At 52.3% G+C, this 17,919-nt stretch overlaps 1 protein-coding gene across 7 annotated transcripts in view; it reads left to right on the top strand.

Moving 5' to 3' along the window:
- Nucleotides 1-17,919, top strand: part of COL11A2 (collagen type XI alpha 2 chain) — a 363,078-nt gene that overhangs the window by 189,294 nt on the left and 155,865 nt on the right. For all 7 annotated transcript variants that reach the window (XM_078641597.1, XM_078641592.1, XM_078641591.1 and 4 more), the window contains 6 exons: nucleotides 6,929-6,973; nucleotides 7,100-7,153; nucleotides 7,299-7,343; nucleotides 8,182-8,235; nucleotides 13,654-13,761; nucleotides 14,322-14,375. In XM_078641597.1, the coding sequence (XP_078497723.1) occupies nucleotides 6,929-6,973; nucleotides 7,100-7,153; nucleotides 7,299-7,343; nucleotides 8,182-8,235; nucleotides 13,654-13,761; nucleotides 14,322-14,375 (360 nt within the window). The remainder of the gene's footprint in view (nucleotides 1-6,928; nucleotides 6,974-7,099; nucleotides 7,154-7,298; nucleotides 7,344-8,181; nucleotides 8,236-13,653; nucleotides 13,762-14,321; nucleotides 14,376-17,919) is intronic.

The raw sequence follows: 17,919 nt of genomic DNA, 5'->3' as shown, positions 1-17,919 counted from the left end.
CAGTGACACCACATGCCCCCAGTGACATCACATGCCCCAGTGCCATCACATGCCCCCAGTGACATCACATGCCCCAGTGCCATCACAGGCCCCCTGCAACATCACCTGCCCCCTGCACCCTATGTACCTTCACGTGCTCCTGTGAGCCCTGTGCCTTCACATGCCCCCAGTGACATCACATGCCCACAGTGACATCACATGCCCCCTGCAGCATCACATGCCCCCAGTGACATCACATGCCACCAGTGACATCACATGCCACCTGTGACATCACCTGCCCCAGCGACCTCATCGACCCCAGTGCACCTCTGCCCTTGCGCCTCATGTACCCTCACATTCCTGTGAGCCCTGTACATTCACCTGCCCCAGTGACATCACCTGCCCCAGACCACCTCTCCCCAGGTGCTCTTCTGCTCCTTTGCCTCATGCACCTTCATGGGTTCCTGTGAGCCCTGTGCCTTCACTGCCACGGCGTTCTTGATGCTCCCTGTATTTTCACCTTCAACATCTCCCCTTACCTACCCTCAGCGACCCTTGTGATTTCATATGACCCCAGTGACATCACCTGCCCCGTCTCTCTAGCGCCTCCTGTGTTTACACCTCTCCCCTTACCTGCCCTCGATGACCCTTGTGATTTCATATGACCCCAGTGACATCACCTGCCCCAGTCTCTCTAGCGCCTCCTGTGTTTACACCTCTCCCCTTACCTGCCCTCGATGACCCTTGTGATTTCATATGACCCCAGTGACGTCACCTGCCCCAGCCCCCCTCGCGCCTCCTGTGTTTACACCTCTCCCCTTACCTGCCCTCGATGACCCTTGTGATTTCATATCACCCCAGTGACGTCACCTGCCCCAGTGTCCCTCACACCTCCTGTGTTTACACCTGTCCCCTTACCTGCCCTCGATGACCCTTGTGATTTCATATGACCCCAGTGACGTCACCTGCCCCAGTCCCCCTCGCGCCTCCTGTGTTTACATCTGTCCCCTTACCTGCCCTCGATGACCCTTGTGATTTCATATCACCCCAGTGACATCACCTGCCCCAGTGTCTCACACGCCTCCTGTGTTTACACCTGTCCCCTTACCTGCCCTCGATGACCCTTGTGATTTCATATCACCCCAGTGACATCACCTGCCCCAGTGTCTCACACGCCTCCTGTGTTTACACCTGTCCCCTTACCTGCCCTCGATGACCCTTGTGATTTCATATGACCCCAGTGACGTCACCTGCCCCAGTCCCCCTCACGCCTCCTGTGTTTACACCTGTCCCCTTACCTGCCCTCGATGGCCCTTGTGATTTCATATGATCCCAGTGACGTCACCTGCCCCAGTCCCCCTCACGCCTCCTGTGTTTACACCTGTCGCCTTACCTGCCCTCAGCGACCCTTGTGATTTCATATGACCCCAGTGACTTCACCTGCCCCAGTCCTCCTCGCGCCTCCTGTGTTTACATCTGTACCCTTACCTGCCCTCGATGACCCTTGTGATTTCATATGACCCCAGTGACATCACCTGCCCCAGTGTCCCTAGCGTCTCTTGCGTTTACACCTATCCCCTTACCTGCCCTAGGCGACCCTTGTGATTTCATATGACCCCAGTAACGTCACCTGCCCCAGTCCCCCTAGCGCCCCCTGTGTTTACACCTGTCGCCTTACCTGCCCTCAGCGACCCTTGTGATTTCATATGACCCCAGTGACGTCACCTGCCCCAGTGTCCCTCACACCTCCTGTGTTTACACCTGTCCCCTTACCTGCCCTAGATGACCCTTGTGATTTCATATGACCCCAGTGACATCACCTGCCCCAGTGTCCCTCACACCTCCTGTGTTTACACCTGTCCCCTTACCTGCCCTCGATGACCCTTGTGATTTCATATGACCCCCAGTGACATCACCTGCCCCAGTCCCCCTCGCGCCTCCTGTGTTTACACCTGTCCCCTTACCTGCCCTCGATGACCCTTGTGATTTCATATCACCCCAGTGACATCACCGGCTCCAGTCCCCCTAGCGCCCCCTGTGTTTACACCTGTCCCCTTACCTGCCCTCGATGACCCTTGTGATTTCATATGACCCCCAGTGACATCACCTGCCCCAGTCCCCCTCGCGCCTCCTGTGTTTACACCTGTCCCCTTACCTGCCCTCGATGACCCTTGTGATTTCATATCACCCCAGTGACATCACCGGCTCCAGTCCCCCTAGCGCCCCCTGTGTTTACACCTGTCCCCTTACCTGCCCTCGATGACCTTTGTGATTTCATATGACCCCAGTGACATCACCTGCCCCAGTGTCCCTCACGCCTCCTGTGTTTACACCTGTCCCCTTACTTGCCCTCAGCGACCCTTGTGATTTCATATGACCCCAGTGACATCACCTGCCCCAGTCCCCCTCACGCCCCCTGTGTTTACACCTGTCCCCTTACCTGCCCTCGATTACCCTTGTGATTTCATATGACCCCATTGACGTCACCTGCCCCAGTCCCCCAGCACATCCTGTGTTTACACCTGTACCCTTACCTGCCCTCGATGGCCCTTGTGATTTCATATGACCCCAGTGACGTCATCTGCCCCAGTCCCCCTAGCGCCTCCTGTGTTTACACCTGTCCCCTTACCTGCCCTCAATGACCCTTGTGTTTTCATATGACCCCAGTTACATCCCCTGCCCCAGTCCCCCTAGCGCCTCCTGTGTTTACACCTGTCCCCTTACCTGCCCTTGATTACCCTTGTGATTTCCCATCCCCCCAGTGACATCACCTGCCCCAGTGTCCCTCACGCCTCCTGTGTTTACACCTGTCGCCTTACCTGCCCTAGGCGACCCTTGTGATTTCATATGACCCCAGTGACGTCACCTGCCCCAGTCCCCCTCGCGCCTCCTGTGTTTACACCTGTCCCCTTACCTGCCCTCAGCGACCCTTGTGATATTATATGACCCCAGTGACATCACCTGCCCCAGTGTCCCTCACGCCTCCTGTGTTTACATCTGTCCCCTTACCTGCCCTCGATGACCCTTGTGATTTCATATGACCCCAGTGACATCACCTGCCCCAGTCCCCCTAGCGCCTCCTGTGTTTACACCTGTCCCCTTACCTGCCCTCGATAACCCTTGTGATTTCATATCACCCCAGTGACATCACCTGCCCCAGTGTCCCTCACGCCTCCTGTGTTTACACCTGTCCCCTTACCTGCCCTCAGCAACCCTTGAGATTTCATATGACCCCAGTGACGTCACCTGCCCCAGTCCCCCTAGTGTCGTCTGTGTTTACACCTGTCCCCTTACCTGCCCTCCGCGACCCTTGTGATTTCATATGACCCCAGTGACATCATCTGCCCCAGTCCCCCTCGCGCCTCCTGTGTTTACACCTGTACCTTTACCGGCCCTCGATGACCCTTGTGATTTCATATGACCCCAGTGACATCACCTGCCCAGTCCCCCTCGCGCCTCTTGTGTTTACACCTGTCCTGTTACCTGCCCTCAATGTTTCCTGTGCCACTGCGCCTTCACCTGCCTCGCGAGCCTCACTTCTCCTCCTATGTATGACCGCACCACCTCATTTTTCAGTTCTTTCTTTCCTGCCTCCTATGTCCTAATCTTCATCCTAAACAGCTTCCCCAATCCAGCCCCTTCTATGGTGACCCCGCTGTCCCTTCTTCTCTACTGACTCCCCTGCTACCTCCTCATCCGCTGACCCCACTGTCCCTTCGTCTCTGCTGACCCCCTCTCTGCCTCCTTCTCTGCTGACCCCCTCTCTGCCTCCTTCTCTGCTGACCCCCTCTCTGCCTCCTTCTCTGCTGACCCCCTCTCTTCTGACCCCCTCTCTGTCTCCTTCTCTGCTGACCCCCTCTCTGCTGCCCCCCTCTCTGCCTCCTTCTCTGCTGACCCCCTCTCTGCCTCCTTCTCTGCTGACCCCCTCTCTGCCTCCTTCTCTGCTGACCCCCTATCTACTGACCCTTTCTCTGCCTCCTTCTCTATTGACCCCCGCTTTACTGACCCCCTCTCCGCCTCCTTCTCTGCTGACCCCCTCTCCGCCTCCTTCTCTGCTGACCCCCTCTCTGCCTCCTTCTCTGCTGACCCTCTCTCTGTCTCCTTCTCTGCTGACCCCCTCTCTGCATCCTTCTCTGCTGACCCCCTCTCTGCCTCCTTCTCTGCTGACCCTCTCTCTGTCTCCTTCTCTGCTGACCCCCACTCTGCCCTCTTCTCTGCTGACCCCCACTCTGCCCTCTTCTCTGCTGACCCCCTCTCCACCTCCTTCTCTGCTGACCCCCTCTCTGCCTCCTTCTCTGCTGACCCCCTCTGTGCCTCCTCTGCTGACCCCCTCTGTGCCTCCTTCTCTACCCTCTTCTCTGCTGACCCCCTCTCTGCCTCCTTCTCTGATGACCCCCTCTCTGCCTCCTTCTCTGATGACCCCCTCTCTGCCTCCTTCTCTGCCGACCCATTTGCTGCCCTCTTCTCTGCTGACCCCCTCTCTGCCTCCTTCTCCTCTGACCCCCTTGTTGCCTCCTTCTCTACTTACCCCCTCTCTGCCTCCTTCTCTGCTGACCCCCACTCTGCCCTCTTCTCTGCTGACCCCCTCTCTGCCTCCTTTTCTGCTGACCTCCATTTTGCCTCCTTCTCTGCTGACCCCCTCTCTGCCTCCTTCTCTGCTGACCCCCACTCTGCCCTCTTCTCTGCTGACCCTCTCTCTGCCTCCTTCTCTGCTGACCCCTTTTCTGGCCTCTTCTCTGCTGACCCCCTCTCTGCCTCCTTTTCTGCTGACCTCCATTTTGCCTCCTTCTCTGCTGACTCCCTCTGTGCCCCCTTCTCTGCTGACCCCCTCTGTGCCTCCTTCTCTACCCTCTTCTCTGCTGACCCCCTCTCTGCCTCCTTCTCTGATGACCCCCTCTCTGCCTCCTTCTCTGCTGACTCCCTCTCTGCCTCCTTCTCTGGTGACCCCCTCTCTGCCTCCTTCGCTGCTGACCCATTTGCTGCCCTCTTCTCTGCTGACCCCCTCTCTGCCTCCTTCTCCTCTGACCCCCTTGTTGCCTCCTTCTCTACTTACCCCCTCTCTGCCTCCTTCTCCACTGACCAGCTCTCTGTCTCCTTCTCTGCTGACCCCCTCTCTTCTGACCCCCTCTCTGTCTCCTTCTCTGCTGACCCCCTCTCTGTCTCCTTCTCTGCTGCCCCCCTCTCTGTCTCCTTCCCTGCTGACCCCCCTCTCTGCCTCTTTGTCTGCTGACCCTCTTTCTGTCCTCTTTTCTGCTGACCCCCATCCTACACGTGCTCCTTCTGAAGCGGCCTCTCCTATGTGTGGCTGTAAAGATAAGTAGGTTGTGTTATAAATCGATTGTGGGTTCCCAACACTGTCGTCTACGCTCCGCCTGTACCTCCCACGACCTCTTGTCTCTTGAAGTGGCCAGCATGCGGCACGTGGCATGTGGCACCTAAAACACTAAGGAGCTAATATAAGTGATGTGTGACTGGTATTCTGACAACCCAGCAGGACTTGCTAGGGTCCAGAGCGCTCTTGCATACTCTCCCGGGTATGTCCAGCTGAGCATGAGGCCTTCTGTATGTACAGCTCGCCTGTAGCACAAGATGGCCACCAGTGGAATCTCAAAGAGAGGGCACTGAGTCAAGGGGGCAGTCTGCGAAAACCACCTTCTGAGGGCAGAAGACCATGCTTTCTGCATCCCAATGGAGGGACTTCACGAAGGAAGAGGGTAGTCAAATGCATGTCCGTAGCTTCGCAAGGGTGGTCTTGCGTACTCTTATACGTTGCACCAATGGAGCATGAGGCCGCCATAGCAGGCTGGTACCTGACCACGGCACAAGATGGCAGACGGTGGAATAGTCCCTGGAGAACACTGGGTCAAGATGGCAGCCTGCACAATCTCCTTCAAAGGGCAGAAGACCACCTTTCCTTCATCCTCGTGTAGAGACCTCACGAAGGAAGAAGGTCTTCAAATGCATGTCCTTAGCTGAGCCAAGAGTGATCTTGCGTACTCTCATACATTACACCAACGGAACATGAGGCCGTATTCTGCACGCTGTTATGGGACCACAGCTCAAGATGGCCGATGGTGGAATCATCCTTTGGAGGACACTGGGTCAAGATGGCAGCCTGCACCAGTCACCTCCAACGGGCAGAAGACCACCTTCCGTCATTCTCATGGCGGGACGTCATGAAGTAAGAGGGTATTCTGATGCATGTCCCTAGCTGGGACCAGAAGTGGTCTTGCATACTCTCATAAACTGCACCAACAGAGCATGAGGCCGCATTCTGCACGCTGTTGCCTGACCATGGCGCAAGATGGGCGACTGTGGACTCATCCCTTGAAGGACACTAGGTCAAGATGACAGTCTGCACCAGTCACCTAAGAGGGCAGAAGCCACTTTGCCTTCATGGAGGGACCTCCCCACGGAAGAGGATATTGAGGCGAAAGTTGGGAAGGAAGCTTCCCTACCCCCACCAGCCTACCCCCTGCTCTTTTTTTTACACCACTGACTTTCACTTTAGGGAAGATGGTTCCTTCTTAGGTAGGGTCTGCATTGCTTTTCACAAGGTTAGGATAGCGGGCAGTGTGGTCCGTGACTGATGAGTAGGTGGTCTGGGTTGGTCAGTCACGGTGCGGGTCTAGACAACTCAGAAGGTGCCGGGCCATAGGGTAAAGGTTATAATGCGTGTGAGTGGTCTGGTAGGGAAGGATGCCTTGATAAGGATCACATGGGGTGACTCATACCATGAATGAGAATGTTTAAAGGGAGTGGGGCTTTTAGGGTTACAAATTGTATGAGTGAGGCGGGGGTTTGTATGTATTGGAGTATAATTTATTGCAGCCGTGCCAACCCTTACCTCTCTCACACCAATCCAGCACTTCCCTCACCCTCACCCTACCTTCCTACAGAACTTTGAGACCAGTGATCTCTAACCTTCAACCTTTCTCTCTCACCCCAGGGACACCCCGGTAAGGAAGGACCTTCTGGAGGCAAAGGAAATCAGGTAGGTTTGGTGATGACCCTGGGTCCGTGGGGTCCTCCTGCACCCCAGCGGTGTTCCATCCACCCCTTCCCCCATCCAGGGTAGACAACATCCACTGACCAAACTGTCTCTCTCTTTGTTTTCTAGGGTCCACTGGGTCCCCAGGGCCCTATCGGCTACCCGGGACCACGAGGCGTGAAAGTAAGTCAAGGAATTGAATCTTGGGGGAGGGTTGAATAAAAGTTGGGGTGTCTCTGATCACCCTTGAGGACAGTTGAGTAGAGATGCTTTTTGAATATCACAACCTTCACCAGATCCCTGTTTCGCCCTCTCCGATCTTTTTCAGGGAGCGGAAGGAATCCGGGGGCTTAAAGGGCACAAAGGCGAGAAGGTGAGTATCCCAGGTACCCCTACACATGCCGGGAGCTTGCTTGTATTTTATATTTTAAAATTAGAGTTTATTCTCCTGGGGCTCAAATGGCCTAACCCAAGGGAGAGCTGCTTCAGAATAACACCATATGATTGAGGCTTCCAGTTTTCAGTTTTTACTGATTTTTACGGCGTGCATTTATTTTTAAAAGCGAAAAAATACAGAAAATTGTGCTTCTTGTGAGTGACTCCCATGAATTCCAGATCAACTGCTGAGGAGATAGACACCTGGGGATTTAAAAACAGGATCAGATTCCCTTAAATACTGCATATGATAACATATATTTGTATATAAAGCTAATATTTTCCTATCAGAGTAGTATTTTGTTATATTTAACTGCTTAATTTGCTAAAAGGCGCCAGGCATCAAAGTTTGAGTGCATGTATATCAAGTAAATGAATGTGGAAATATACCCGTGTTTGAATCAGTTTATTCTCAAAACATAAAATAAATATGGATAAATACCAATAAAATGGCCCAAAAATAAATATGGATAAATTGAGACAGAAATGTTAGAAAAATGAATACCAGTGATACAGAAAGTTGTGATTGCACAGCCCAGAAACACCACACCCCTCACACTATGAGATGCAGAACAGGGGGACATTCCTAGAGGAATACCACGGGGTGTAGAGAATGGCGCATTATGAATGTCTGCACTGCACCCGCACACCATGACATGCAGGACCCGGGGCATATCCAGAACACGAGAACTAGCGCCATGGGTGCCAGGAGCAAGGGCATTAATAAACAGCAGCGGCCCGCCCCACGTGCAATCATCTCTGTTTCTTCTCTGCAGGGTGAAGACGGCTTTCCAGGCTTCAAGGGGGACTTTGGTGTGAAAGGAGACCGGGTAAGTCCTCGCTGTGTTTCTTCTTCTGCACAAGATTCAGTGACTGCAGGCCCCCGCCCTCTTCTGTGCCACGACAGACTCCGTTAATGGTGACTCTTCCAAGCTACTGTGTTGGACACTGTCCAGCGGTGAAGGGCCATCCTGTGCACCTCCCTTCCTCTGAGAGGAGCCTTCCATCGAGTTGGGGGGGGGGAGGTTATTAGGGGTATTCAGAGGCAGACTCGCCTCAGGCACTGCTGGTACTGCCCAGGTGGGGGGGATGTACCCAGCGGTGCGGTGCTCCGGGGTGGGCTTTCCCATCCCTCACCTCTGGCACTGGTGGTAGAGCCCAGTGAGGAGGGGGTGAGGTACCCAGGAATGCTTCGGGGGGCACTGCCAGTGAGGAAGGAGTGTGGAATGCAAGGGTGTTCAGGGAAGGTCTTTACCGTGCCCTCACCACAGGCACTGGTGGTACTGCAAGGTGAGGAGGGCGTGAGGTACCCAGGGGTGCTACTGCCCAGCGAGGGGGGTCAGGCAACCTGTGGTGCTCCGGGGTGGCCATTATCATCCCTCACCTCTGGCACTGGTGGTACTGCCCAGTGAGCAGGGAGTGATGTACCCAGTGGTGTTCTTGGGTGGTACTGGCCAGCGAGGAGGGAGTGAGGTGCCCAGGGACGCTATGACCCAGCGAGGTAACCAGGGGTGCTCCGCGGTAGCCTTTATCATCCCTCACCTCAGGCACTGTTGGTATTGACCGATGAGGAGGGGGTGAGGTAACTGGTGGTAACGCCCAGTCTTAGGTAAACAGGGGTGCTCCAGGGTGGTACTGCCCACCGACAAGGGGTTGAGCTATCCAAGGGTGCTCCGGGGAGGCCTTTGTAATCCCTCACCTCTGGCGGTACCACCCAGTGGGAAGGGTGGGGGAAGGTTGAGGTACCCAGGGGTGCTCCAGGATGGTACTGCCCAGCGACGAGGGGTTGAGCTATTCAGGGGTGCTCCGGGGAGGTCTGTGCCATCCCTCATGTTTGGCACTGATAGTACCGCCCAGTGAGGGGGGTGGGGAGGGGGGTGAAGTAACCAGGGGTGCTCCGGGGTGGTACTGCCCAGCGAGGAGGGTGTGAGCTACCCAGGGGTGCTCCGGGGAGGCCTTTGACATCCCTCGCCTCTGGCACTGGTGGTACGGCCCAGGTAGGATGGTAGATGGGGTGAGGTAACCAGGTGTGCTCCCGGGCTCCTTTCCCATCCATCACCTAGAGCAGGCGGGGTCACTGTGGCAGCCTTTACTTGCTCAGTAGGGAGTTGGGGTGGGGTAACTCATCCAGGAATTCCCAGTGCTTGCCTTGAGAGGAATGGGTGATGGTGGCCCGAGGTTTACTGCTCACGGTAAATAAATGTCCACGCTCGCAGAAACTGACCCGCCTGCTTAGATAAGAGCGAACCTCTCCTATCTACTGTGCCACTGAGGTTTGGGGGCTGGTAACTGGGCCCAGGTAGATCCCGTGCCTGAGCACCCTCGGCTATACTCCTCAATACTGGCCAAGAAGAAATCCGCCTGGTCGAGGGTTAGGATATCCTGGTTTTACCCCAATACTGGCCATGAAGAGAACTGCTAGGTCTAGGGTTAGGATATCCTAGTTGTACCCCAATACTGGCCAAGAAGAAAATCGCTGGGTCTAGGGTTAGGATATCCTGGTTGTACCCCAATACTGGCCAAGAAGAAAATCGCTGGGTCTAGGGTTGGGATATCCTGGTTGTACCCCCCCCCCCCCCTCAATACTGGCCAAGAAGAAAACCGCTGGGTCTAGGGTTGGGATATCCTGGTTGTACCCTCCCCCCCCTCAATACTGGCCAAGAAGAAAACCGCTGGGTCTAGGGTTGGCATATCCTGGTTGTACCCCCCCCAGTACTGGCCTTGAAGAGAGCCACAGGGTCGCGGGTTAGGATCCTGGCTGTACCCCAATACTGGCTGATGAAGAGAAGCGATGGGTCTAGGGTTTGGATATTCTACCCCAAATCTGGCCATGAAGAGAACCGCTGGGTTTTAGGTTAGGATATCCTGGTTGTACCCCAAAAACTTGCCATGAAGCAACCTGCAGCATCTATGGTTAGGATATCCTGGTTGTACCCACAATACTAGACATGAAGAGAACCGCTGGGTCTAGGGTTTGGATATCCTGGTTTAACCCCCCCTCTCCTAATACTGGGCAAGAAGAGAACCGATGGGCCTAACGTTTGGATATTCTGGTTGTACCCCCAAAACTGGCCACGAAGAGAACCGCTGAGACTCGTTGTAGGATATTCAGGTGGTACCCACAATACTAGGCATGAAGGGAACCGCTGGGTCTATATTTAGGATTTCCTGGTTCTAACCCCAGTACTGACCACAAAGAGAACCGCTGGGTCTTGAGGTTGGATATTCTGGATCTACCCTCAAAACTGGGCAAGAAGAAAACCGCGGGATCTAGGGTCAGGATACCTTGGTTGTACCCTAAATACCGGTCATAAAGAGAACCGCAGGTTCTAGCGTTGAGATATTCTGTTTGTACCCCCTATACTAGCCATGAAGAGAACTGCTGGGTCTGGGGTTAGGATATTCTGACAATATCCCCCAATACTGACCGACGAAGAGAACCAATGGGTCTAGGGTTAGGGTATCCTGGTTGTACCCCCAAGTACTGGCTACGAAGAGAACCGCTGGGTCTAAGTTTGGGATATTCTGTTTGTACCCCCAATACTGACCATAAAGATAACTACTGGGTCTCTGTTTGGATATTCTATTTGTACCCCCAATACTGGCTACAAAGAGAACTGCTGTGTCTAGGGGGTAAGGATATTCTGGTTGTACCCCCAATGCTGGCCACAAAGAGAACTGCTGGTTTTTGGGTTAGGATAGTCAGGTGGTACCCCCAATACTAGACATGAAGAGAACCGCTAGGTCTAGGTTTAGAATATCCTGGTTGCACCCCCAGTCTCCGGAGGTGAATCTAAATAGGTGAAACGGTAGAGGTGTCGCCTTGATGCGGTGTGAAACAGGCTGCATTCTCCTGCCGGGGGTGCCATGATGCGACATTGAAGCATCGGATATACAAACAAACAATGAACGCCTAATAGGTGGTAAATGTATATATTTATATTTGTTTACATGCAATTAGTGTGCGTCCAGTGTGAATTGATGGGAGTGGGACCAGGGACCTACGTTCCAGAGGCCCTGAAGAAGAGGCAACTAGGCGTATGGTTTGAAACATTTCACCCTTTTAGGAGAACAAATCCATAATAGTCTCTTATCCTAAACTCCCCCCTTTTTTTAACCATACCGACTAGAGGTAAAAATAAAATAGGGTACACCTACTAGCCAGGTATTTGTAAACTACACCTCAGCACCATACAACCCCCACGCCCTGTTTTTTAAACACCTTCGTTATAAGTGTGTATAACAAAAATGTGCTCCCACGTAGTCCGTAGGACGCAGCACGCCCTGATCCGCAGCGCAACGGGATGGACACAATAATGAAGCACGCCACCAAGGGATAATTAACCCTGGTGGGCGACAGTTCTACAAGAAAAACCTTTGTTTTTCTTTAGTGGAGAGTTATTTCACAGGACTGAACTGGGTTTCTATGTTGGAATAAGGTCCGTGTAGAGGAGGTTGAACCCAGTGGATCCTCCTTCTCCCCCTTTTTTCTTGATACCCCCAATAGTGACCATGAAGAGAACGGATGGTTGAAGGGTTAGGATATCCTGGTTGTACCCCAATGCTGGCCACAAAGAGAACCGCTGGGTCGAAGGGTAGCCTCTTCCGGTGAATGCAAGCCCGAACCTTGTTCTAGCACCTCACTTTGTGCCAGTCACTCTTTAGAGCTCACTGGAAATGCAGTGTCCTTTCCGTGGAACACAGCACCTTGAACTGAATAAACCTACAGTAACCCCACTCCAGACCCCAACTCACTGTAGGGCCCGACGGGGCCAAGTATCCACTAAGCAGTACTCACTGCCCCCACCACCTTATCCCCCCAAAATCCTAATGGTCCAACATTTACTTTACTGGAGACCTGTACACATTGGGCCCAGTTCAAAAAGGTAAAGTTAGACCTAGAGTCTAACTTTACACCTTAAGTCTTACTTTACACCTGAAGTTTAGTTTTAGACTTGAAGTCTAACTAAGAACAAAAGTCTAACTTTACTTCTGTTCGGTATTCCCAAAGGTAAATTACCACTAGTAACTTCAATACTAGTTATTTTACTAGTAGTAACTTTACTAGTGGTAAAGTTAGTAGTAGAAACTTACCTTTGTGAATACCCAGAAGTAGTAAAGTTAGATTTTTGGTCTAAACTTAGGGCCCGATTCACAAAGGTAAACATAGACCAAAAGTCTAAGTTTAGATCTGAAGTCTAACTTTACTAGTAGTAAAGTTAGACTTAGACCGAGTAATAAAGTTAGACTTTTGGTTTAAGTTAGACTTTAGGTTTAAACTTGGTCCAGGTCTAAACTTTGACCTCTAAGTTTACCTTTGTTAATCAAGCCCTTAGACTTCATGTGTAAACTTTGGGCCCGATTCACAGAACTAACAAGACAAAATCCTAAACTTACTACCATTTTGGTATTCACAGAAGGCACTAACTCATTTCTTTATTCACAGAAGCTAGGAGTCCTAACTTTAGGACTCCTAAATGCCTTCTGTGAAAACCGAAAGTCTTAAAGTTAAGATTTTTCTCAGTTTAGAAGTCGTAAAGTTACTACTCCTAATCTGAGAAAAATCCTAACTTTAAGACTTTCGGTATTCACAGAAGGCATTTAGGAGTCCTAAAGTTAGGACTCCTAGCTTCTGTGAATAAAGAAATGAGTAAGTGTCTTCTGTGAATACAGAAATGAGTAAGTGCCTTCTGTAAATACCAAAATGGTAGTAAGTTTAGGATTTTGTCTTAAGTTAGTTCTGTGAATCGAGCCCTTAGACTTCAGGTGTAAAGTTAGACGTTTGGTCTAATCTATCCCTTGTGAATCAGGCTCATTGTTTGTCCCAGAGTGGCAGCTGAATCCTCTAGGCCAAACAAATCCTCCCAACCTGACCTATGAGGCGACCCCTCAGGAATGGCCATCGCCACATACGCAGGTGGATGAGCGAAGCTACACGAGGCGGAAAAGGACTTCTTACAGAAACGGGCTAGGATGAGCAACGCAAGCTTTTTGAATTCAGGCGGGAGAGCTGCAGTCTGCCTCTGGAGTCAAGTGTGAGTGAACGGACATGGGCTCCATCTTGTCCATCTCCTGGGGTCGCCATTGCTCTGTGTGTGACATTGAGATCCACAAGCACATGCAGCCTGTGTGCTGTCACTGTGTATGCTTGTGGTTGACTGGGGCGGCCATGTTAGAATGTACACTTCCTAATCATGACACGGTCTTCCACAGCGAATGTAAATCTGGCTCTGCCTTCTTTCCAACAGGGCGAAGGGGGCGTCCCTGGCTCCAGAGGAGAAGATGGCCCTGAGGGGCCCAAGGGACGGACCGGACCACCTGGCGATTCAGGTCCCCTTGGATTGGTTGGTGAAAAGGTGAGCATAGTATTAAACATGGGAGCAAGGGTCACATAATGGGTTACAAAAGTGGGGTTAAAGTTCAGCTATATGCAGCAACTGAAGAAGGCATGCTGGGTAACTGTGGCGCCTTCAGAGTCATGTCTTAGCCATGGGATAAACAGAGGGAGATGAAGGTATAAAATGAGCTTTGTTTCATGCGTTTCCTTCAAGCACTGACGGAAGTGGGCTGCCCTCATCCCTCTAAGCCCATGTGTTTCCATCTGAAGGGCAGTGGTTATCCTGTGCGGTGATTCTTAGAGGCCTGATGGCGGCAGTGGTCCTTGGTGTTCAGACATTGGCTTCCCTGCAGTCCTGGAATGTTGACATTCCAAGGTTCCTGTGCCCTCAGGAGTGTGTGGCACAGGAGGCTAGAGATGCATTCAGGACTTCCATGGTGGCACTTGCAGTGGCATCATGGACGGGTGTGACTGCGCTGGTGGTCCAGTGTAGGGGGCTGGAAGGGGATCTCTTGTTATATCTATGGCAGTATAGGGTGCTTGATGCCACATTAACATATCACAATTGGTCATTTTCAGGGTAAGCTTGGAGTCCCCGGACTGCCTGGGTACCCTGGTCGGCTTGGTCCTAAGGTAAGTAAGGACATTCTAGCCATCACTTGCTCTGTGTGTGCTGTGTAAGGGCAGCCTTTCACCCCTTGCATCAGGGCGCTTTCTATTTGTTGTGTAAGGGTGGCCACCCAGTTCCTTGTACCTGCACGCTTTCACCATCCTTTGTGTCCATACGCACTCTGTGTTGTGTGAGGAGAGACTCGCCATTCCTTATGTTTGCACGCTCTCTGTATGTTGTGTAAGGACAGCCTCACCATCCCACGTGTTCGCACTCTAGCTGTGTCTTCTGTAAGGGGAGCCTCACCATTCCTAGTTACAAGCTTTCTGTATGTTGTGTAAGAGGAGCCTCCCCATTCCTTGTGTGTGCACGCTCTCTGTATGTTGTGTAAGGGGAACCTCCCCATTCCTTGTGTGTGCACGTTCTCTGTATGTTTTGTAAGGGGAACCTCCCCATTCCTTGTGTGTGCACGCTCTCTGTATGTTGTGTAAGGGGAACCTCCCCATTCCTTGTGTGTGCACGCTCTCTGTATGTTGTGTAAGGGGAGCCTCTCCGTTCCTTGTGTTTTCACGCTCTCTATATGTTGTGTAAGGGGAACCTCCCCATTCCTTGTGTGTGCACGCTCTCTGTATGTTGTGTAAGGGGAACCTCCCCATTCCTTGTGTGTGCACGCTCTCTGTATGTTGTGTAAGAGGAGCCTCACCATTCCTTGTGTTTGCACGCTCTCTGTATGTTGTGTAAGGGGAACCTCCCCATTCCTTGTGTGTGCACGCTCTCTGTATGTTGTGTAAGGGGAGCCTCCCCATTCCTTGTGTTTGCACGCTCTCTGTATGTTGTGTAAGAGGAGCCTCACCATTCCTTGTGTTTGCACGCTCTCTGTATGTTGTGTAAGGGGAACCTCCCCATTCCTTGTGTGTGCACGCTCTCTGTATGTTGTGTAAGGGGAACCTCCCCATTCCTTGTGTGTGCACGCTCTCTGTATGTTGTGTAAGGGGAACCTCCCCATTCCTTGTGTGTGCACGCTCTCTGTATGTTGTGTAAGGGGAGCCTCCCCATTCCTTGTGTGTGCACGCTCTCTGTATGTTGTGTAAGGGGAACCTCCCCATTCCTTGTGTGTGCACGCTCTCTGTATGTTGTGTAAGGGGAGCCTCTCCGTTCCTTGTGTTTTCACGCTCTCTATATGTTGTGTAAGGGGAACCTCCCCATTCCTTGTGTGTGCACGTTCTCTGTATGTTTTGTAAGGGGAACCTCCCCATTCCTTGTGTGTGCACGCTCTCTGTATGTTGTGTAAGGGGAGCCTCCCCATTCCTTGTGTGTGCACGCTCTCTGTATGTTGTGTAGAGGGAACCTCCCCATTCCTTGTGTGTGCACGCTCTCTGTATGTTGTGTAGAGGGAACCTCCCCATTCCTTGTGTGTGCACGCTCTCTGTATGTTGTGTAAGAGGAGCCTCACCATTCCTTGTGTGTGCACGCTCTCTGTATGTTGTGTAAGGGGAACCTCCCCATTCCTTGTGTGTGCACGTTCTCTGTATGTTTTGTAAGGGGAACCTCCCCATTCCTTGTGTGTGCACGCTCTCTGTATGTTGTGTAAGGGGAACCTCCCCATTCCTTGTGTGTGCACACTCTCTGTATGTTGTGTAAGGGGAACCTCCCCATTCCTTGTGTGTGCACGCTCTCTGTATGTTTTGTAAGGGGAACCTCCCCATTCCTTGTGTGTGCACGCTCTCTGTATGTTGTGTAAGGGGAACCTCCCCATTCCTTGTGTGTGCACGCTCTCTGTATGTTTTGTAAGGGGAACCTCCCCATTCCTTGTGTGTGCACGCTCTCTGTATGTTGTGTAAGGGGAACCTCCCCATTCCTTGTGTGTGCACGTTCTCTGTATGTTGTGTAAGGGGAACCTCCCCATTCCTTGTGTGTGCACGCTCTCTGTATGTTGTTTAAGGGGAACCTCCCCATTCCTTGTGTGTGCATGCTCTCTGTATGTTGTGTAAGGGGAACCTCCCCATTCCTTGTGTGTGCACGCTCTCTGTATGTTGTGTAAGGGGAACCTCCCCATTCCTTGTGTGTGCACGCTCTCTGTATGTTGTGTAAGGGGAACCTCCCCATTCCTTGTGTGTGCACGCTCTCTGTATGTTGTGTAAGGGGAACCTCCCCATTCCTTGTGTGTGCACGTTCTCTGTATGTTTTGTAAGGGGAACCTCCCCATTCCTTGTGTGTGCACGCTCTCTGTATGTTGTGTAAGGGGAACCTCCCCATTCCTTGTGTGTGCACGCTCTCTGTATGTTGTGTAAGGGGAACCTCCCCATTCCTTGTGTGTGCACGCTCTCTGTATGTTTTGTAAGGGGAACCTCCCCATTCCTTGTGTGTGCACGCTCTCTGTATGTTGTGTAAGGGGAACCTCCCCATTCCTTGTGTGTGCACGCTCTCTGTATGTTTTGTAAGGGGAACCTCCCCATTCCTTGTGTGTGCACGCTCTCTGTATGTTGTGTAAGGGGAACCTCCCCATTCCTTGTGTGTGCACGTTCTCTGTATGTTGTGTAAGGGGAACCTCCCCATTCCTTGTGTGTGCACGCTCTCTGTATGTTGTTTAAGGGGAACCTCCCCATTCCTTGTGTGTGCACGCTCTCTGTATGTTTTGTAAGGGGAACCTCCCCATTCCTTGTGTGTGCACGCTCTCTGTATGTTGTTTAAGGGGAGTCTCCCCGTTCCTTGTGTTTTCACGCTCTCCGTATGTTGTGTAAGGGGAACCTCCCCGTTCCTTGTGTTTTCACGCTCGCTGTATGTTGTGTAAGGGGAACCTCCCCATTCCTTGTGTGTGCACGCTCTCTGTATGTTGTGTAGAGGGAACCTCCCCATTCCTTGTGTGTGCACGCTCTCTGTATGTTGTGTAGAGGGAACCTCCCCATTCCTTGTGTGTGCACGCTCTCTGTATGTTGTGTAAGGGGAGCCTCCCCATTCCTTGTGTGTGCACGCTCTCTGTATGTTGTGTAAGGGGAGCCTCACTGTTCCTTGTGTGTGCACGCTCTCTGTATGTTGTGTAGAGGGAACCTCCCCATTCCTTGTGTGTGCACGCTCTCTGTATGTTGTGTAAGGGGAACCTCCCCATTCCTTGTGTGTGCATGCTCTCTGTATGTTGTGTAAGGGGAACCTCCCCATTCCTTGTGTGTGCACGCTCTCTGTATGTTGTGTAAGGGGAACCTCCCCATTCCTTGTGTGTGCACGCTCTCTGTATGTTGTGTAAGGGGAGCCTCCCCATTCCTTGTGTGTGCACGCTCTCTGTATGTTGTGTAAGGGGAGCCTCCCCATTCCTTGTGTGTGCACGCTCTCTGTATGTTGTGTAAGGGGAGCCTCACTGTTCCTTGTGTGTGCACGCTCTCTGTATGTTGTGTAGAGGGAACCTCCCCATTCCTTGTGTGTGCACGCTCTCTGTATGTTGTGTAAGGGGAACCTCCCCATTCCTTGTGTGTGCATGCTCTCTGTATGTTGTGTAAGGGGAACCTCCCCATTCCTTGTGTGTGCACGCTCTCTGTATGTTTTGTAAGGGGAACCTCCCCATTCCTTGTGTGT

This window comes from Lissotriton helveticus, chromosome 5_1 (genome assembly GCF_964261635.1).
Source record: "Lissotriton helveticus chromosome 5_1, aLisHel1.1, whole genome shotgun sequence".
Lineage (NCBI taxonomy): Eukaryota > Metazoa > Chordata > Amphibia > Caudata > Salamandridae > Lissotriton > Lissotriton helveticus.
This window is presented reverse-complemented; position numbering and strand designations above follow the sequence as displayed.